Source organism: Passer domesticus, chromosome 5 (assembly GCF_036417665.1).
Source record: "Passer domesticus isolate bPasDom1 chromosome 5, bPasDom1.hap1, whole genome shotgun sequence".
In the NCBI taxonomy this organism is placed as follows: Eukaryota; Metazoa; Chordata; class Aves; order Passeriformes; family Passeridae; genus Passer; species Passer domesticus.
Window position 1 is genome coordinate 39,434,847 of NC_087478.1, and position 21,384 is coordinate 39,456,230.

General features: G+C 35.6%; 1 protein-coding gene across 2 annotated transcripts in view; it reads right to left on the reverse strand.

The window, feature by feature from the left end:
• Window positions 1–1,149: 1,149 nt before the first annotated feature.
• Window positions 1,150–21,384, reverse strand: part of SLC6A15 (solute carrier family 6 member 15) — a 37,068-nt gene continuing 16,833 nt past the window's right edge. For both annotated transcript variants that reach the window (XM_064419638.1, XM_064419639.1), the window contains exons 3-12: window positions 18,247–18,404; window positions 17,631–17,757; window positions 15,972–16,153; window positions 14,669–14,779; window positions 11,019–11,260; window positions 10,723–10,915; window positions 9,354–9,546; window positions 6,708–6,867; window positions 3,900–4,062; window positions 1,150–2,525 (exon numbers count right to left, since the gene is read on the reverse strand). In XM_064419638.1, the coding sequence (XP_064275708.1) occupies window positions 2,154–2,525; window positions 3,900–4,062; window positions 6,708–6,867; window positions 9,354–9,546; window positions 10,723–10,915; window positions 11,019–11,260; window positions 14,669–14,779; window positions 15,972–16,153; window positions 17,631–17,757; window positions 18,247–18,404 (1,901 nt within the window). In that variant the 3' untranslated portion in view covers window positions 1,150–2,153. The remainder of the gene's footprint in view (window positions 2,526–3,899; window positions 4,063–6,707; window positions 6,868–9,353; window positions 9,547–10,722; window positions 10,916–11,018; window positions 11,261–14,668; window positions 14,780–15,971; window positions 16,154–17,630; window positions 17,758–18,246; window positions 18,405–21,384) is intronic.

Consider the following 21,384-nt stretch of genomic DNA (forward strand, 5'->3'; position numbering starts at 1 on the left):
ATTAAAAGTGTTGAAATAAAGAGCAAAAGGGCAGACATATATTCCCAGCAGAATAATCTCCAGCAGTCAGCTAAAGCAGCATTAGTCCCCTTTGTGATGCATTAACAGAAGTAGTTATTGCACCTTAATTGTAAGATCTTGCTCACATTCATTTTAAGAGCTCTTCTGTAGCAGCAAACATTTGACCATGACTCCACATTGAAAACTAGGGTTTATAAAAGTAAAAGCATATGTCAGTACAGGTAACTTATCTGTAAGAACAGAATTGTGCACTCTGTGGACTGGGCACAGAGGGATGCATGGCAACTACCTCGAAGAGTCACATTAGAAGCTTGATGTGGTATGATGGTGGAAATTTGCTGCTGCGTGCTCTGTCTCTAATGGTGAGCCCCTACACAAAGGATAACATTGCCAATACATCAGTTATAAAAGAACAAGCTGCTTAAATTATGTCAACTCTACCCCCTATGTTCCTCCATTTTAGAGGACTTCTTTAAATGCTTTTTAAGGTGTACAATTTCTATCACATGTAAAATAAGCCTGATAATTAAATATAGCTTTTTGGCAACTAATGCTTCTAGTTCAACTTTCCAATGATTGGAAATTATTTTGAAAGCTCTCAGGTTAAAAGTGGAAAATTATCTGAGATTATTCTCCTGTGACAGGAGGAATCCATAAGGAATTTTATCAAGTTGCTGAAGTATTTTGGTTTAAAATTCTGCATCTTTCCATTCATTTGTCATAGCTTTTCCATACTGACATGCTCAAAACTGTAGTCTTGACAGCCTCAGAGACTTGCATTTACCTCAAATAAATTAATCTAGTTCTTTGATGCTGGGGCAATGTAAGCAAGTTCTCCCCTTTGCTTATTAGAAGTAGAAAAGTCAGAATTTATTCCTATTTTAAAACACTATAAGGTAAGAAGTAGATCATGTACCAGCTTCCAGCGTATCCTACCAGTTTACAACACCACATCACCTCCTGTACTCACAGTAAATGGCCCTGTCCAAAAGTTTAGTATGACTGATTTTTTATTTTAAAGTTCTTTTAGCATCTCTATTCATTGAGTAAATGTCATTCTTTCAGGTAGTCCAGATGAGGAAAAAGCAGGCTGTGTTATAATAAGTGTATCAGGATATCACAGTGAAATACCTTATCAATCTCTTTATTCGTTGGTTAAAATGTAATGCCATACAATTCTTAACATTTACGGACTGAAAAGAAATCATCTGCATAAAACAGAAGCAAAACTGAAGGATACTAATTAAAAAAGCCATCTTGCTTCAACTTTTGAAACGATTACATACAGAATAATATACATATTTACATTACAAGTATATTATATAAATATAATATATATGTAATCTTGTAACCACAATAAATATCAAGGTCTTTTTTAGGCACACAGCATAGAAAAAAATGCAGAATCTGCACAATCCTTAAGATTCTTGGAGTGACTCACTCTAACATTATTTTCACACTGAAAAAGCAAGTATTTTACACAAAATATACAGCCACAGTTTACGCAGTCCCCAGTGAACAGGGAATCTTTGATCGCCTTCCCATAAGTCTACTCCTTGATTTTCTAATACTATTGCTCTATACAGCTATTACATAAGAAAATAGTTTGCAGGTTTGTTTTTTACTCAGCTAATAGCCTAAGTAATTATCAGTGCTAATAAAATAAGTACAGCATATCTACATAAGGTATATACAGGTGTTTACACAAACACAGGTTTGGTGAACTACTACTGAGCTCACCATTAATACTTGGTAGTGAACCTGAAATTCAGCAGAAAAAAATTTATTTTCAATGATATAACCTCAGAAATATTTTATCATTTGAGCAAGACCTGGGCTTCAGAAATAGAAAGCTTTAAATTTAGACGTTAATTAAAAAATCAAATTCTTGGCTATGCTGGCAGATGTAGGCTCTGCCATTGCATTTGATTGTTTCCTTCAGTGCAAATAAAACCTCAGAGAATTAATCCAACGTGAATTTCCTCAACCAGTACGTACAGTCATGACATTTTAAAGACTGTCACTATGGAGCACCTGAGATCGCACCCTAGTAAGTGACGCTGGCCACTTCTCACAGCAGGGCCGTGATCAGTGAGAGAAGAAAGAAACAGCACTTTTTTTTTGTTCTGTGGTTACAAATCAGACTCTGGCATGTCAGGCATATCTGCCATCAGGTAGCCAATACCATAGCGTCCGTTTGGAGCCGTGTCCAGAGTCGGCGAGCCAGTCTGTTTTCGATAGATGTTTTTGCCAAAATTTGGAGATGGCACTTCACTTGGACTCTTCCCATGAATCAGACTTGTATTATCTCCCTCCAGATTAACAGGTTCCTTTATTATCCGACCTCTTTTGTAGGATACAGATGCCAAACTACCAGAACTGTCATCGATAAGGTTGCAACGGCGTACCATGAAGACAATTGGGACCGGCAGTATGGCCAACACCATCAAAGATATACAGACAATCATTCCCCATGTTGGATAGCTGTGGAACTCTTCCTGAGCCTGAGAAACACAACAGAAAAACGATTAATACATCTTTACCAGAAAAATAACAAAATCCTGCTGTCCTCATTGAGGTCTGCAGTTTTCAAGCACATACTCCACGGCACTCACAGTCTAGGTACCACTACAGATCTCTCATGGAGATGTAGGACTGCTATCTTTCAGCCAGTGAGCAGGACTAAAACACTGCTGAACAGTTTCTGAGAGCACTTCAGCAGCACACAAATGAAGATTTTCACTTTAGGCTTTCTGCTACATTTCTCTGTAATTTTCTGATCCTTTAAAGGGTGCCCAGAACAGACAAATGTGCAATGGTTATCTGTAACTATGCCTGGAAAATTAGCCCTTGTTCTGTAGGCTAGCTGGTCTAGACAGGAACCATCTCAGTTACTGCACTTTGCATAAACATCAGGTAAACTGTAATGTTGAGGCACTACTATACCCCACACCTCTACTGCTTCCACACATCAATGGCCAACAGGCTCTGCTTGCCTAACTTTGTACATGGAAAGGAATGGCATCTTTGACATTCTAAGGTATCTCTCTTTCTAATTTCTAAGGGCAAGAATCAAATGTAACAAGAGCATTTTTCTGAGCATCATGCAGTTGTCTGGATAGAGGCAGGCATACTATCTACCAATACTTAAGCTAACCTCCTTTACCTGCCTATGCTGTGACTTCCCCCCCAGCTAATTTGGGAAAGTTTCATTGGATGAATGTCTCTGACATTTTCTCTCTATTTTGCATAAAAAGCCTGTAGAAATAGCTGAGGGCTCATGGGCCTACATGAAGTCTTCAGAGTTCCCTTGACTGAATCTCTTTTTGAAGTCAAAGCTCAGAACTGTCTTGCCACTCGCCAGACAACCTTAGAGACAGGTTTTAATACAGCCACTTACCTACACTGTGATATGTGTTCCCAAAGGGAAAGAATTATGACACATAAAAAACCTGATGTGATATCTGAAATGATTTATGCAGTTATCAACTGTTTTCTGCAGTAAAATAAGACTTAATGAATGTGAAAAACCTCTCCCATGATTAAGAGTTTCTTTATCATACATTATAAAGTATGTCACCCAGAGCATACAGGTTTGTGTCAATCAGTTATATTTTAAAGCAGAACTTGTTAAAATTAAAAAACTATTGGTTTTACATCAAAGCTACTTGAGATAAAAGCAACCATGTCATAAAATTGGTATTTTATACATCAAATTTTTTATACATCAAATTTATACTGATTTAGAATTTCGAGTTGTAATTTTCTTGTCCACTCATGTTCTCAAATGTTTCAGATACGATCACAATGATGATGATGATGATGGTATCATATATACACACAAACCCTACATTTACACATACACACTACATACATACCGTATCTTCAATCCAAGCATTGTAACCAGGAGGACTCAATCCCATTTGGACAATGCTAGCTACCAGCAAACATAACAATACAAAGGGTGAAACATACTTCCACATGTAGTAATAATACTGGCTTGGAGAAAACCCCAGCATATCCTTCAGGTCCTCCATAAATCTGTGAAGGGATTAAAATGTTATTGTTAGTGTACACACTGATTTTGAGCACTATAATCAATACATAGCACCCAACCTGAGGGAATCAACACACTGGAAAAATGGATATACAGGAGCAGCTGTAGTTCAAACTACTTGACAGTCTGAAAAATAGAGCTTATACTAGTAATTCAGACCAGACAAACAAAAGGAATCCCTGTACAATGCAGTGATTTAGTAAGCTGCTTGTTGGACTATGCTGGAAGATATTTAAAATCACATTTCTTTTAGAAGATTCTTTTTTACATTTTGTTGTACTGTCTACTGGGTTGTTTACCAGCACACCTTACAGACTGTGCAATATTAATTTTGAACCTACACAAGTTCTGCAGTCTAAAAAACAACTTTATGCATAAGCTATGGTTTGCATCATATAAGCTGCTGAAATAAAACTCTGCCAAGCTATAAAACTGCCTCCTTTCTCCTCAAAATTTTAAGTTAAGACATGAACAAAACTCCTATTTTTGTACTCATGATGGAGTACATGGTTCCAGAGCCAGTAGAAACAGAGAATGAGAAACAGAGAAATAATTCTTCTGGAGTGTGCACAAGCAATGATTGTTTTAACTCCCTTGTGGCCCAACTCCCTTTTGAAATGTGCATCTCAAAAAAGCTCTTATAGAAGGATGTTTTCCAAGCAGTTACACATGTGAAGCTTCTGTCATGTAAAATACTCAGAAAAATAGTATTTACTCTCAGAAAAATACTATAACTGCACAGCTTGAGGCATTCTATTATTTGTTTACACTGAAATAAAACACATCATTAAAAGGAGCTGAATTTACAAATGGATTGTGTCCTCCATAGGTAGCCTTCTCTTTCTGAGATTTCCAGTTCTACCAGTTGAACGTGAATCTGTTATCCTTACTTTAAAGCAGTCTTCCATTGTCTCCATCCTACTCATCCTCTTCTAAAAGTCTACTTTAGCTCAAACTCCTTATAGCACTGATTTCAGTGTGATTTTCCTTCTTAGCTACAGAAAATCACACACTGTCTCTTTCTATAGCACCCTTTGGATTCCATGTTTTGGTTTTCTACTATCTGATCAAAGACTTAATGTCTAGTAAGACATTTACACAAAACTTCATCTACAGGGAACCCTTGGTACTATCACAGCCAATGACAACCTGAGGCTGTTGATATTGACAGCTTTTGGAAACTGAATTGCTAAGTCCCTGAAGGATATTCCGCAGAAACACACATCAAAAGAAATACTAGGGATACTCCAGAGGGAATACTCAGGTGGTCATTATAAATCAGAAACTTGGCTGTTAACTTTTCACTGTATCCTGTCAGAACTCCTTCTGAAAATATGAATTGCCTGCACTGTGAGTCATAAGCAAAGGATTACCATATCTTAGCTATACCTAAACATCAACTTCCTCACAGGTAAGCTGCTGCCTTCTGGCATGTCTACTTCCATTCACACTGGAGCTTGGACATTACCAACCTTCTAACCAGGTCATCTGTTTTATCTTTTGGTTGCATGTGTAAAATAATCCACGCAGTGTTTTTATATCTAAATGATCAATTATAGGATTATACATGTGGTCCAAGTTGGAACCAAGTTGGGACTTGCTTATCAAGCAAGTAGACCAAGTACTACTTGCATAGACCAGAAACAATGTCTGGAAACCATAAAATTAAATTTTCTTCTTTCAGTTTTGTTTCATTGTGACAAATGATTGGCTGATTACTCAGATCAAACAAGTGAAAAGTCAAATGAAACGCCACCCATTCTATGTTGCACTTTTTCTTCATGCAAAGGAATTACGGACATTTTAATTACTACAATAATTACTACTATAATTAATTACTACTATATGTTAGTATAGCATGTTCTGTTCAACCTGTGCATGGCACAAGTTATTTTTGATACGAACTCTTCTATTCCTTAAGTATGGCATATACTGATCTCACTTACTGAACACATTCTGGTGATTTTAGATATAAAATGAATTCAAGAAAAAGAAAAAAAAAAAAAGAGGGATTTATGGTCATTCCTCTTCCCTAACTGATCACTTTACTTCATTGTCAGCTGTGCTGCTTCCAAGTAAGCTTTGACCCTGTTTTTGCTATCATCCCCTCTCTCACAACTAATGCAAAGAAAAATGAATTGCCCTAACACCCCAAACTAAAGTTAGTTCATAAATTGAAACTTTTTTATTTTTACTGCCATTAGAGCTTGCTTTGTTTCTTTCTCAGGCTGCCTGTAATACTGCATTGAAATACTCATCCTTATCTGTTGCTTAGACCATGGTTATTTCTGAAATCCTTTTCTTGATGTCTTTCTTGATACAAACTCCCTATAACTTTTCTATCTAGCCTCCTTTTGAAATCGCTAATTTTGTCTCTTTTACTACATTCTCCTGTTTTTGGACTCCTTGCAATCATTATTTGGGTGTTAGTACACTGTTCTGATGTAGTGTATCTTGCTCCAAACCTGTTCTTATTAACAGCCTAGATTCTGGACCAGACTGACATGCTTTCTAATTACTTGTATTTCTGCATATAATGCAAATGCTTCATACAATATAATAAAAATAGTAATAATTACTGTAAAGAATGGTGTTGATATTGACAGGGAGATACACTTCCTTCACTTACTTGTCTATTCCATAAATTCGGATGACTGCAATATTCTCCAAAATTACCACAATAAGCAGGGGCAGAGTAGCTGAGTAGTCATCAAACATTGTCACAAAATAATTTCCAGAGCGCTGCACAAAGATCAGGCCAATAAAAAATGCTACCAAGCAGCAGATAACTGGAATATAGGACAGGAATGTGAATTATAACTACAACAAAGTTCCACAGACAAGAAGCAACTAACATACTATTTCAGAAGTAAAGACAATAACATTTTACTGTTTAGAGGCTCTCAATTATAAGAATACTAGTAATCCCACCTCTTTCCTACAAAACCTAGAAGTTATGAAATTAGAATTATTAGAATCACCATATCACAGCAGTCCTGATTAAGAGATTAATTAGCAGGAATTAATCAAGTGACTATTTCTCACTAAACATAATGTAAATGCAAAGGTAAAATCAACCAGTAGGCAAAACACCACATATAATGTTAATTGGTCACCAGTTTACTTTTTGGAATTCAGAAGTGAAATGAACTTAGAAGTGAAAATATGGAGAAAAAAATAATATGAAGACATTTCTATGGTTCTAAAAAGACTATGATTCTAAAAAATACAAAGGTTGAATAGACTGCTCCTAAAAGACCATTCACAGCATGAAGTTCTATTAGGATCTGTTTAAATTTATTTGTACATTAAGCAGCATTTTTGTCCCTTCTTTAGGGAAAAAACAAAATATATTTCTTGAAAGGCTGATCCTGTATAATGGATCTCAATATCATTTTCTCCAACTAAATTTGTCAGCAGCAGGACTTAATGCTTATAAGTCAAATTTCAATAAATCAGGGGATCAGTTGTAAGTTGAGAATCAGTAAGACTGATTCTTACAGTTATAAGTGCTCTTTTTTTTTTTTTGTTCCACCCAAGGAACTTAGGCTAAGGATACATCTAAGTAGTCCAAAATTAGGTGAAATTAATCTGGGTCAAAACATAAAATATCTTTACAGAATACACCCATTGCATGAATCCAAGATAATCAATTATTATTGATTAAAGTATTGAAAGTAAGACAGTGATACTGTTTCAAATACTGTGGTAGAAGTCACTTTCTTGAACCTTGTAGGAACTGTTTCTATAATGTTTTCATGGACTTTCCACCACTCAGCATGAGGCATTGTTGAATGCAAAATAAATTTAGGCATTTGAGTTAGTTTCTCTGAACTCAAAGAGTTGCCAAATGTACCAACAATTCTGTAAAAGTTGAAAATTTCTGTCTTGTAAGCATAAAATCTGCAGCTACTGCAGCCATAACCCTTCTTAAATACCACCAGCACTGCATGAAAAATAATCCAGATATTTCATTTTTTTCTGTTAATTAATAAAACACCACATCAAGTTGTAATCTTCTGAGTACAACTGAGTTTTGCTAAAACCATGCATGCACACCACTTTAAAAATTTACAAGACAAAAGGCAGTTCTTGAATGTTTCTTTATCTTAATTATTTTTTTTGTCTAAGAGAGTAACAAGGAATTACTGCAAAATGCTCCATTACTCCAGTGTAATGACTATAAATCATGGCACTTGCACACATACTTAGGAAGAACAGCTATTTTCTAATTGTTGCACTGGTTATTCAGCAAGAAGTTAAGACAATTAAAAGAAACCAAACAGATCAAAAAGTGCTCAATAACTTAGGACTTCTGAAAAATCAATTGATTTATCTTTTTTAAGAATTTGATTTTTTTACCTATCAAATATTACTTATTATCTCAGTAAAGTATAGAAAGCAATTGGGAAAAAAGCAGTTGCTCGGCTGCATCAGGGGTTAACTCTTATAAATGTATTATTATTTCTCTCATAGAGTTTATTATTTTCTTCATAAAGATAGACAATGTTAAAGCAATTTTTTTTATTTTTATTTTCTATCCCACCTTTTACAGGCATTGATATGAAAGATGAATTTGTGCATAACACAGCAAGTCTCTTGCAGCTGTCCTGAAGGTTTTCAGAAACCTAACTTTCACACCTTTGCTGGTGTTTTATACAAAAAAGAGAAATCCCTACAAATCAAAGATACATGAACATGCTACACCTCAAATAACTTAGGGCATTTAAATAATAAAAAAACCCCAAACAAATAACTTAGGGCATTTAAGTAATAAAAAAACCCAAACAAAACAACTGGACATCTTGTTTAAGACTTTATAAACATTTAACAGGGAAAAAATATGTTTCCCTAGAGAGTTACTCTACTGATTTTAGCATAATAAAAATTTCATTATAAATTAAGATTTCATCTGGCCTACTCAGGAATAATTTGTAGTAATTTGCAATGTATTTTTACTCTTTCCTTTTCCTTTGTCTCTCCAATGTGTGACACAGGCTGGAATGGAAAGCAGTCTGAAAGAGCCCAAAAGGACTGACCATACAGCAACTTGTAACAGAAATTGAATTAAAATTTAAGTTTTAGGGTGTTTATGCTACTACAACATTCAGGAAAAGGTTTTACTGGCAGATATTAATGTGCCTGTGCGTGGAAGTACAGTATGGAATAGAGTGTTTACTGCTCTGTAAACCTTCACGTGAAAAAAAAAAAATCATAATGCCAAAAAAAATTTTGCTTACTGCTCTAAGGAAAAAAGAAAGTTTGTGTAACTCACCAGTAAGAATTTCTTTCCTGACCTTGAAGGTATCAACAATGGGCGTGATAATGCCTTCAATGGTTCCAAACATACTTCCAAGTCCCAAATTTACTAACATGAGAAAGAACATGACTGACCAGAAGGGAGAAGCAGGGAAGTGGGTCATTGCTTCTGTAAATGCAATAAAAGCTAAACCAGTTCCTTGAACTGCCTGTCAGTGAGGAAAACAAAATGTTATCATTATTCATGATTTTTTTTTTGTTGTTTTTTTGGTAGTGTGACAGCCTGACAAGTCTCCCTTTGTGTTCATATGGTGTCATTGATTGCCTCTTGAAGGCAGAATAGGAAATTGCTACCTAATGCATAAGTTTTCCAATTCATACTATTTACTGAAACATGAGAATCTGTAACTTGATTAGCATTAACACATTTCTTTAATAGAATGATAGACTATGAGGTTTGAAGGTGTCTCATGGATCATCTGGTCCAAAGTTTCTTGGCAGAAGCAGTCTAAACAAGATGGCCCAGCACCCTGTCCAGCTTAAAAGTGTCGATGACGTGGAAACCACCACGTCCACTGAGAGATTAGTCCAACAGCTGACTGCACTCATTATGAAGAATTTTCCTATCTTGTCCAATAAGAACTACTTTCTCTCCTTCATTAATAATTCTGCATGACAGCTACTATATAGGACTACTATAAAATACACTCTGTTTTCTCCAGTAAGCATATAAAGGATTTAATTTCTATACTTTTGTTTCAAATTTTAACAGTGGCCATTGTATAGGAACTTCAGAAGTCTAAGTCACCAATTTTATATTTTATCTTCAGATACTGGTGCAACTATATAGAAGTCAGTGTTTCAATCTGCAATTGCCTCTCTAAAGCTAGAAAGCTATAATTTCTGTTACAGATTTGGCTCACTGTAAGATTTCAAAACAGGATGATACTCATTAAACAACTACCTAATAAGTAGATAATAATTTTTCTGTTTTAGTGTAGTAGTATTTATATCTAATAATTGTATCTTAACACTAGAGTATCTTTCAGCCTGTGACATTGAGTAGGTAACACTTCTGTTTAGCCTTTGAAAAAACCCTCATGGCTCAGTTCCTCTGAAAAACAGAGCTTAAAAAACTTATCACCTCCTGAGAAGAATGGTATAATGATCAAAATATATTATAAATCAGTGAAGACTATATTAAGACACCAGACCCAAAAGTCCTCAAGTGAGCTGGAATGCAACCATGTTTCCATCCAGGTCTTTACAAGTGCACAGCTCACAGGTACACTGTACTGATACTCTGTGTAGGTACACATCACAGCTTACTTCAGGCTTTCAAATATTCATCTCTTCCTAATCTCTGTATTCAAGATTAATCTCACCTTGTCAAGTTCATCTTCAATTTGACAAGATTTCAGACCAAGAGAACCAAACTGTTCTTCCTTCACTTTCTGTATAATGTCATAAACTAAATTGTAATCTTCTGCTGTAATGCTTGAGAAATTGATATGATGTGGAATGATATCTTGGCTGAGATTGCCCATTTTCAAAAGTTTTAAAATCTTCTCTGAATTTCTGTAAAACACAACAAAACAGAGAGAGCAAACTCAGTGGTCTGTGTTAGTTTATAAATTAAATAAACCATAAAATAATTAAAAAAATAAATGGATATTCATACTGGGTAACACATTTTTCATTTATGATATTGGCTTTGAAGCCCAGAACTGCAAACACCACCAAAGTTGCCAGGACAGAAGTGAAAAAATTGATGAAGGACACCAGTACAGCATCAAAATGGCAGTTGTTGTCTCTCTTGTTGTAGCTTGAAAAGGCAATGACTCCACCAAATCCAAGCCCTAAGGCAAAGAACACCTGAGTAGCAGCTTCTCTCCACACTTTGGGCTCCAGCATTTTTTCAAGCTGTTTGAAATTAGATATAATATATGTCAGCTATAAAATGCATTTCTCTTATATGAAAAATAAAACAACAGAATAAACACTACATCATAAAAATGCGAATACTCCACTACAACTGTATTTTCCTAATGATAAAATGAAACCTGAATGCAACCCCTGAAGTTGGCAAACTTATGGGCCAGAATTTCTATTTCTTTTATATTATCTAAACATCAAGGAGAAACATGCTATACTTATGTTCCCAACAACGAGACACTACTGGAACTATGTAACTGAAATAGCAGCTAGTTATACTGAGAAATAACAGAGAACTTTTTTTACAGTATTCTTTTATTTACAGTATATGTACTGATTTCTGTTAGACTTGAGACATATTTTAGATTGATCAACCACTTTAATAAATGCAATGAGTATGATTAAAGTTGGTTTGCTGTTACTTTTCAAATGAACAAAAAGAAGGTGAACATGCTTATATGGAATTATATTACATGCAAAAATATGTAAAGCAAAACCAAATATATGAGATGAACACTTGCCACCATAACCTGTATAGTGCATGAGTCAAATCTCCTAAGTCAGATGCCTTGAACTTAACCCTATGTTAAATAGGTCATGTATTTCAGGGTCAACTAAGTCTTTTATCAAAAAATTTTAAAGTATTGCTCACTCAGATCAACTGCACTGCTCAAAAAAAAAAAAAAACAGCTTTGTAACAAAGTTATGAGTCATCATCTATCTCAAATTCTTCTAGACACTGAATCACAAAAAAGAATTAAGTACATGTTAAATTTAAACATCAGATTTGCTCAAGCTGATTCAGGGCCTCCATTAATGCAAGTGACTTATTTTCTTTAAGCCCTAGGTTTATTCATAAAAGTAAAACAAAAAAGCATCAGCAGAGATGCCAGAATTATTAGACTGACTGTCTTACTCTGAGGAGAAATAAATCTGCTATTGTTACAACATGTTGAATAAAATGTCTGTTTCCCATGGAGATATAATATTTATTACAGACAGGGAGCAGAAAGCTTCTTTATTCACTTATATATAGTAGAAATACAATAAAATTGGGAAAAGGTGTTTATGAGAATAAACATATTCCTGACTTACAATTCAGACTGTAATTACAATGCACAAGCGGTGACTGCAGGTAGTTCTAACTGTGTCACTGTCATGCCAGAGCTTTCCCACCAGAGGGAGCGCAAGGAACTCTTAACTCTAACAAATCCGTAACTGGTTCAAATACCAAAACACTTCTCGCTTCCTATCATATATCCTTTGGTACCATCAGAAGTAGTGTGTTTTTGGATATACGTAGCCCAGACTTTCAAAATTAACTCTAGATTGTTTTGCTACTAGGTATTGTATTTGCTACTAGTACAGCAGTCTCTGTACTTCAGCTTCATATAATCCCACAGTTTAACTGCAGCAGTTAAGTGGGCTTTTCATATACCTTTCTCAAGGTTTTCAATGAATTTTCTGAATTAGAATTTCTGCTTTGTTTAACAGACATGCCAAACAGAGAAATTCTCCTCTTCTGCATTAGTCTTGCACTTTCACACCTGCACCAATGTGTGCCAGTCCTCTCCTGCGCTGCCATAACTGATGGAAATTTCCTGCAATCGTCTGTGCTCAAAATGTGGTCATTTGTCGAGCTAATTGGGCCAAAAAGGTGCTTCTCCCTCTTCCATCTATCTACCTGGATAATTTTCATGCTAGATTGGTTTAGCATTCCTTTTTAGAGCTTGGATGCCCAAGTTGTCAGCACAGTGGAGTGAGTGAAACAGGTGCAAGAATCTGAGTTTCTTCAGATAGTCTCATATGAACCTACAGTCCAAATTAGTGCTCAAGTACAAAAAAATTATAATGGAAATATTTTTTAAGGTTTATATTCACATATAATACATGTGATATACAGGCCTCCTATCTTCAAATTTAAACCACACCTTAAATTTTGATACAAAATTGGAAACTGTCAGAAGAAATTAAGAACCCATTTTCCCTGGTATCATTTAAATGAATAGTTGAAACATTTGCATAATTAAGAATAATGTAACTGTAAAGTAAACACCAGCTGCAACTTTTTTTAAGTATAATGCATGAAGTAGTGAATACTGAAGAGGTGTTGGTATCCAAGGGCAGCTTTTATATTTTTTTTCCCTCAGTATCTAGTGGTACTTCTCCAGTCAAAGAAAGCATTAACACTGTAGTTGAGAAACCAAATTATACTTTATAGAGGTCTGTATTTCACCTTCACTTTAGACTTTCTCTTGTTAGTAGGCATTACATTTCTCCCCTCCTCAGGTTTCTCAAATTGCCTGAGCAGCCTGCAAGTTTCTGCACAAGCATGTCTCTCTAAAGTGGTGACAGTGAGTGAAATGGAACATCACTGCATCAATGTGAGAGATGACAAAGGTCATTTTTATAGGATGACATTCTCCAGACTCAAAACAGCTGTAATCAAAACAACTGACAACACCTTGTCATCTGGCATTAGCCACTATGTGCATTGATTTTGATTATCTCATTATTTAGCTTTCATTTTTGAAATAATAGTCCTGTTCTTCTCAACTGTATTGTGTGGACTTGTTGGAAAGCCCATTTCACAACACAAAACGAAGCCCAGACTTATTCATGGCTCTGACTATCCAAACATGCTGTTCCTATAGTATAGATGTAGTTGCAAACATTTGAGTTAGATGTGGGTAGAATTTAGATCTTCGAGCTAAACAGTGATTCGTAATACTCCTTATCACCTCCATAGTTAAAAAACCTAAAGCTGTGTAAGGCACGTTCCTGGCAAAAATACTGGCAGTAAAAAAATATGCTTAGAACTGCTGCTATCTTGGCATGTCATAAGAAAATTGATAAGGTAAGCTGAGTGGTGAGTACTTACACTACTTCACTATTAAATACAGATCACCTGTATTTTGGGCTACTATGTAAACAGCTTTAAGTTTTTTTCTAAAAAGGAGGAAAAAAAAAGCTCTGTTCCAAAAGGGAAAAGTTAATTATGCATGACATGATAAAAGTGCAAAATAAGGCACTGACAACCCAGAACTATTCATTTCAATATTAGAAAATGGCAAACTTCTCTTTTCAGTATTTAGAGCTCTCTAAACCTCCTGAACCCTCTAAATTGCACTCTCAGTTGTTTAGCTTTGTAGAGGCGAATAACTCTGAGAGCCCTCACATAAGAGAGGTAACTCTACAGACCCTTGGAACACCTAGAGCCTTTGGACTTTAGGGCTTGGTATTGTGCCACTAAGATAAACAAAAATTTTGCAATTTAAGCAAACAGAAATACAGCCAAATGTTCTATGAAAACAATAAGCTTAAATGAGAGCATTCATAAATGGTCAAATTGCCACTGAAACTTTAATACCCTGCAAACAGAAATTAAGTACATACCTTAGGGGTGAACATGTGACGAATTCCATCCACTGACCCATTAAGGAGCAATCCTCTGATCAGAAAGCATAAAAGTACCACATATGGAAAAAGGGAACTAAAATACATGATCTGAAATACAAGAACGCAAGAAAAAATGTAACATGACATTTAACACGGACTTTCATTTAAATATGTTCATTCACTACACAGTATCCTTTGGATATAGGACTGAATTGATAATCATATGCTCTATGAAATATGCAGAACACTTCCCCTTCCCCTTGTCTCTGCAGAAGAAAGCAAAATCACATGATTGTAAAAGAAATTAAATTCTGTACTGTACAAAAGCAATACAACTGCCTGATGTATTTATCACTAACTGATAAAAAGTGTCTGGACTTCCGGGAAAATTCAGTATTAATTCAATGAGATGAAACAAAGACATAAACTGTTACAGAAATGCTTCTCTTTACACGTTGACTGGGTATGGCAAAGGCAGGCAGCATGAATAGAAACTAATTTTGTCTTCAGAAGGAAAGGGGACAATAATCAATAGAAAGTACATAACCAATTAATTCAATCACATGCTTACTGTCAAAACAACAAAAAATAATAATCAAATCTGGTCTTTCATTACCCATCACTGAAAAGAAAATTTATTCTGTAAAGCTTAGTAAAATGATTTGCTAGTTCTAGGTCACAAATCACCATGTCAGTGCCAAACTTTTTAATAGCAAAGAATTTTGCTACTGGGACAAATTATTTTTTCTCTGAAAATCCCACCAAGATCAAGAGATCTAGCAAACCTTTCACCAGCAAATCCAGCTGGCTGCATGCAAAGGAAAGAAGGTAACAGTACTCAGATGCAGAGTGATGGTAAATCATTAGACAAAAGAAACAATCTAGAATCCTGGAAAGCTGCTGTGTTAATGCCAGAAGCAGGCACATGTGAATGCACTGCAGTCATACGGTGACTACACATGGAAACTTATTTCCTTAGACACTCAAAACACAGAGACTTATACTGCACAATAAAGCTGAGGTACAGTTACATGCAACAACTATGCTGATGAGAAGCAAAATTATTCTTCTTCAGATCTCAATTCCCACTAAAAAACTCCCATTTCCAATAAAATTGATAGAATTTTAATACTTAACTACTAATATTCTTCTACTTGAGATTATACAAGTGCAGGAGTGAGTCAAAGCACTTAACCTGCTCCTACAGATTTCGTGAGAACAAACAGACAGTTTGGTAAACAGAAATGTCCTGAGATGCCTCAAAATAAAACAAGGTCATGCAGGTAAACAATATACTCACTTTGCCTGAAGACTGAATGCCTTTGATCATGGCTAAGCATACCATGACCCAAGCAGCCAGCAAGCAGATAGTCATCTTCCAATTTAAACCCCCACTCTCTGACAGAGAGCTGGAAATATTCAGTGCTTCTCTGTACCAGTAATAAGTGGTTGCAGAACTTTTTTCACACTCTGGCTCCACAACTGTCAAAGAGATGTTAGCAAGTAAAGAAAGGGTTCAGGAGAGATATTTCATAACAGGATTCTATCACTCCTCAATATTTCTAATTGTGCCATCATCATTTATTAAAAAACTAAACTCACAGAACAGTCTTAAGACATTGTCTAAAAGAAAAAGTGAGTGCTATCAGTGAAAGCTTCTGGGTATATCTTTTAAAACACCCCTTTGGGACAATGTATTCCTCTGCATTACAGTTAAACCTACTCCAAGGCAGAATTTATTTCTCACTTCAGAACTAAACAGTAGGCAGGCTTAGACGAAGACATATATTCCATTTATCACAAATAAAATTACATTATCTGCATATGATACTATGAAAACAATCTCTCTGCATTGAACACAAATTTGAAGATATATGGAAAATGAATCATTGTGTTTGCTTTGATATGCTCAAGTAAACAGGGACTTAACTACTATTATAAACAATAAAATAATAACATAATGATACCAAAGTGATGAGAAAAGGAAATAAGTGGTTCCTAGACAGATATATTTAATGGAAGTTGCTATGTATATTCCAGAAGTGATTCTTTGGATCATACTGTAATTCTGTTATAGTCATGTTACCAAAGAGTTTAAGAAACTGTGTGTATCTAGACATGTAACACATGAATAGAAAGATTTCATCAGAGAAAATATTTACTTAAGTTCTTTATAAATTATTTATACCTGACAATCAACCATACATGTAAGCATGTCCTGAGGCAAGATAATTAATAAAAAAAAGGGAAAAATACACTTTCTTTAACCTAACCTAACATGGACGACAGATCTTCACTGAAATAACCTAATAATGGTAAGATGTTATCAAATATAATAGTTTTCTTTTTTTAAGCTTAGTTCAGATGGCCTCTGCTCAAGTTAGGCTGACACAAGAGTACATAAACAACCACTGCTGCTCAAATAATGAACAGTAGCTTGCGGAATACATTCAGTTTGACTGTGTGTTAACATTCACAAGTACTATTTCTGAATAATAACTGAAGCAAGCAACTCTGGAAAAGACACTACAAAAAGGTGCAACTTTTCAAACATCCCTGGTTATTCTTTATTCAACCCAACAAAAGATAATTAAAGAAAATTTAGGATCTAAAAAAAAAGGAAAATAAGAAAGAATCCATATTTCAATAGCAATTAATAATACAAAATATGTACTGTTATAAGATAACCAAACCCAAGGGGATAAGGAACGTTTCATGCTGCTATAGAATATGTCTGTAAGAAATTATCTCATTACAGCAAAACTCAAAGGACTGATTATCTCATTTCTATTAATTTACATAGAAAATAGTGCTCTTATAGGACACTTAAGAACACACAAACAGAACTTTTGCACACAGATATCTTCTTGTATTTTAGTTTTTCTCCTTTTTGTTTGAAAACCTCAAATTTTATATACTTTATATGATTTTTAAGAACCTTATGTTAACACAGACTTACAGGTGTGAGATGCATTTTTAACTAAAGGACATTGGTCCCACGGTAATGGATGTTGAAAAGACTGGGAAAAGTAAAACAGGCTCCACCCAATAATGACATTGTAGTACAGGGCCACAAAGAAGCATACCTAGTAACAAGGGGAAAAAAAAAACAACCAAAAAGTTACATTTATGAAGCAAATAAAAAAATGCTCGCTGAACTTCTACATATTTCTGTACATCATTCAATGAACTTGATTAAATAAATTTTGTTTTATTCAACTAAATCAGAAGAAGAAGGGAAGGACGTGTCCCCTTGAAGTACCTGACATTTTATAAATTTTCACTTTTCTCCATATTTATTTATTTATTTCACACCTCTACTGTTACAGGCATTTTTCCTCCAGAAAGCTACTCTGTTCCACAATTTCAAAAGAATCACAAAATACAAGTTGACTGACTTAACAGACACATATATGCCAACAGTTTAAATGGATCAATTCAAGTTCTAAGATCTTCAAAAACACTGTAAACTGACCTTGATGCCCAGCTATAAATCAATGGCCTTTCCCTGCAGCAAAACAAGAAGTCTAAATCACAACATCTGAAAGCAAACGACACAGTGTTAAAAAACTTACTACACAGCTTGCAAATCCAATTCCTCCAAGTTTGGGGCTGATATAATTCCACACACCAATACTCCCTCGACGGATCTTCTGCCCAACAGCAAGCTCCAAGAAAAAGAGTGGAATCCCTATTATCAGTAGCAAGACTAAGTATGGCACTAGATAGGCACCTATGAGGGGAACAAATAATAAATCAGAGTAAATGGAAAAAGAGTCAGAACTTGACAGAACAAATGTGAACATTTCTAACAGCTTCAAATTTGAATTAGTGTCCTTCTTGCAAAGCTTTTTTGATCACATGCAAGAATAATTTTAGCTGAACCTCAGTCATAAGTCTTGTAAGATATCAAAAACCCAAAGACACTTAATTTATAAAGCACTGTAACAATGGTTGAGGAAAGCCTTACTGCAAGTGAGGTATTACTGAAATTAGTTATTTGTTTGAAATTTTGGACATTCAATCAAATTTTTTAGACATACAGAATCATTGGGAGCCTTACAGCTTGACTTGTAACAGAGCAGCAAGACTGAATATAAAGGAAATATAGAAAACATTCTGTACACAATATTCTGAGTGAGCTTCAATCATAAGTCATTTCAGAAGATATCTCTTGATTTCTCCATTTCTCAGATGCTCAAAAAGGGGATTTCACACTGTACATAATAATGATGCTACCCAACCAAGCAAGAAAACTGTATCAGCCTGCTGCCACAAGGCTCCAGACAGAAAACAGAAACATGAGGTGGAAGCGAAATGGAGTATTGTAGATCTGTATCTTGCAGTACTCACCAACTCTCTTCTTCAAGTCATATTTGGAAATGCAAATGCACCTTTACGTAAACATATATATTAAAAGCAATGCCTCTTTTTTTAAGGTCTTATTCCCAGGAACTGATCACACACAATTCTAACTTAAGGATGCATCTCCATTATTTCAGGAAGTCTGATTGCAAGCAAATATAACCATACATTAAGCACACTGACAAGTTCCAAGCCTAACTTTCTCCTTGGTCTTGTGGAGTATTTAGTACCAGAGCTAACAAAACATGCAGGCATCAGCATAAGCAACGTGGCACCTGACTTTGTGTGGCTCTTCCACTGCAATGTAGACCATTGTGCTGGACAACTAACTCAAAGGCCTTAGAACTTCTGTTTGAAATCATTGTAATGCCAAGGGAAAACCTTTGAGAGATGCAGACTGCAGTGTGTTGAAGCAAGCTACAAAGCAAAGATCTAAAGACCTCAGAAGCTTAGATTCAGAGCTGCTAACTTGTAAAATCAATGTCTTCATCCTGTGATGAAAGAGAAGCTGAGCAAAGTTCAGAAACCTATTTGGCATTTATCCTCAACTCCAGCTAAGTCCTACTTCAAGTTCCCTCATCCAGTGTCAACTTTCTTGGGCTTTTTTAAGGAATCTATCAAAATGCACTGGCATTTTCATACCCTTAGTGGGCAATTTATCTCATGCAGCAGTTTATGCTAGAAAAGCTAAACTTTCCTAGGCTGTGCAGGTCTCATTTGTTCTGGAAGCATTCATTCCTGTTTAGGTCCACTTGCTATTTTGCTCCTCATGAAGTACACATCAATTGGATATCCCTTCCATTACAAAGATCTTATAAAGATATTAACCATGCAGTAACTGCAGTCTTGAGTTCAAGAGTAGGGGGAAAAAAAAGAAGAAATAAAATCTGAGAAAAATGGGAGCCTCAACACAAGATGTTGACCACCTGGAATGAGTCCAGAGGCACCAAGTTAGACACAGGACTGCAAAACAGACCAGGGAAAGTTGGTTATTCAGTCTGGAGAAGAGAAGGTTCTGGAGAGACCTTATAGAATATTATAGCAGTACTAAAGGGGACCTACAAGAGAGCTAGAGACCTTTAACAAGGGCTTGTAGTGACAGGATATGGGGGAATGGCCTTTAGATGAAGGAGGTTTAAGATTAGATATTATGAAGAAATTCTTTACTATAAGGTTGATTAGGCACTGCAACAGGCTGCCCAGGGAGGTTTTGAACTCCCCATCCCCAGAACTGTTCAAGGCCCAATTGGATGGGGTTTTGAACCTTCCTGGTCTAGTGGAAGGTTCCTTGCCTATGGCAGGGCAGTTTGAACTAGATGATCTTTAAGGCCCCTTCCAAAACAAACCATTCTACAATTCTATGAAAAACCACTGTCGCACCAGACAAAGAATATTAGTCTCATGTACCTCACAGTCTATAGGCTATGTTATCAATGAAGTAGCTCCATGATAATATGTTATGCAATGATATTGTCTGACAGCGTCTACTGAAGCATTGTTTTTACTGAGGTAGCAGCTACATTCCTGTTCTGTAATTTGGTGTCTCTCGCAGTTCATCTCCTATGTGCACGTAATGAAAAGAATGCAAAGGACTTACTTGCTATTAAGAAAAGAGAGAGAAAAAAAATAAATGTGAGGAAAACTGAGGAACAGAGCAACAACTACATTGAAAAATGAGGGGGACTATCTGTCTTAAAAACATATAACACAGAAACCATTCAATACCCCTGATTGACTCTCAAAACTTCTGCAACACAGAATTTACATTGCAAGTGAGAAGCTTTGGCATCACTGTCTTTAAAAAATCTGCTCATACAAATCATTGAAAGTCAACAGTACATAGGTGTTACATCATATAATGCTACTGTAAATGATACCTTAGATCATTTAGACAGATGTGCAATAGCTGAGTAGAGACAAACCTATACAGCTCAAAAAAAAAATTGGGGCCTAGTGACTTACCCTGTATCCCACTGGATGACTGTACTAGAGCAGGAACTGAACCCAGCTCTTCAGTGTCCCAGTCCACAACCTTAATCACAAGGCTGCAAAGTTAAGCACATGTTTAAAGACTGGGCTGATGTGGGTGTTCTATGGTGCAGTATCAATGTAAATTGTAAGATTTATCTTACAAATAGACTCTACTAAATGAGTTCATTAAATGTGGTGTTAAATCCACATTACATTAGACACGACAACTCTGTAATTCAGTGGGTAACCAGACAGCAGAGCTCACCTCTACACTGCTAGGTTTGTGCAAAGCACCTGAAGTGCTGGTTCTTCTGATTATTCAAACCTCCTGAGCTTCCTTCCAATCTTGTTCTTGTTGCCAAAAAGGACATAACTGA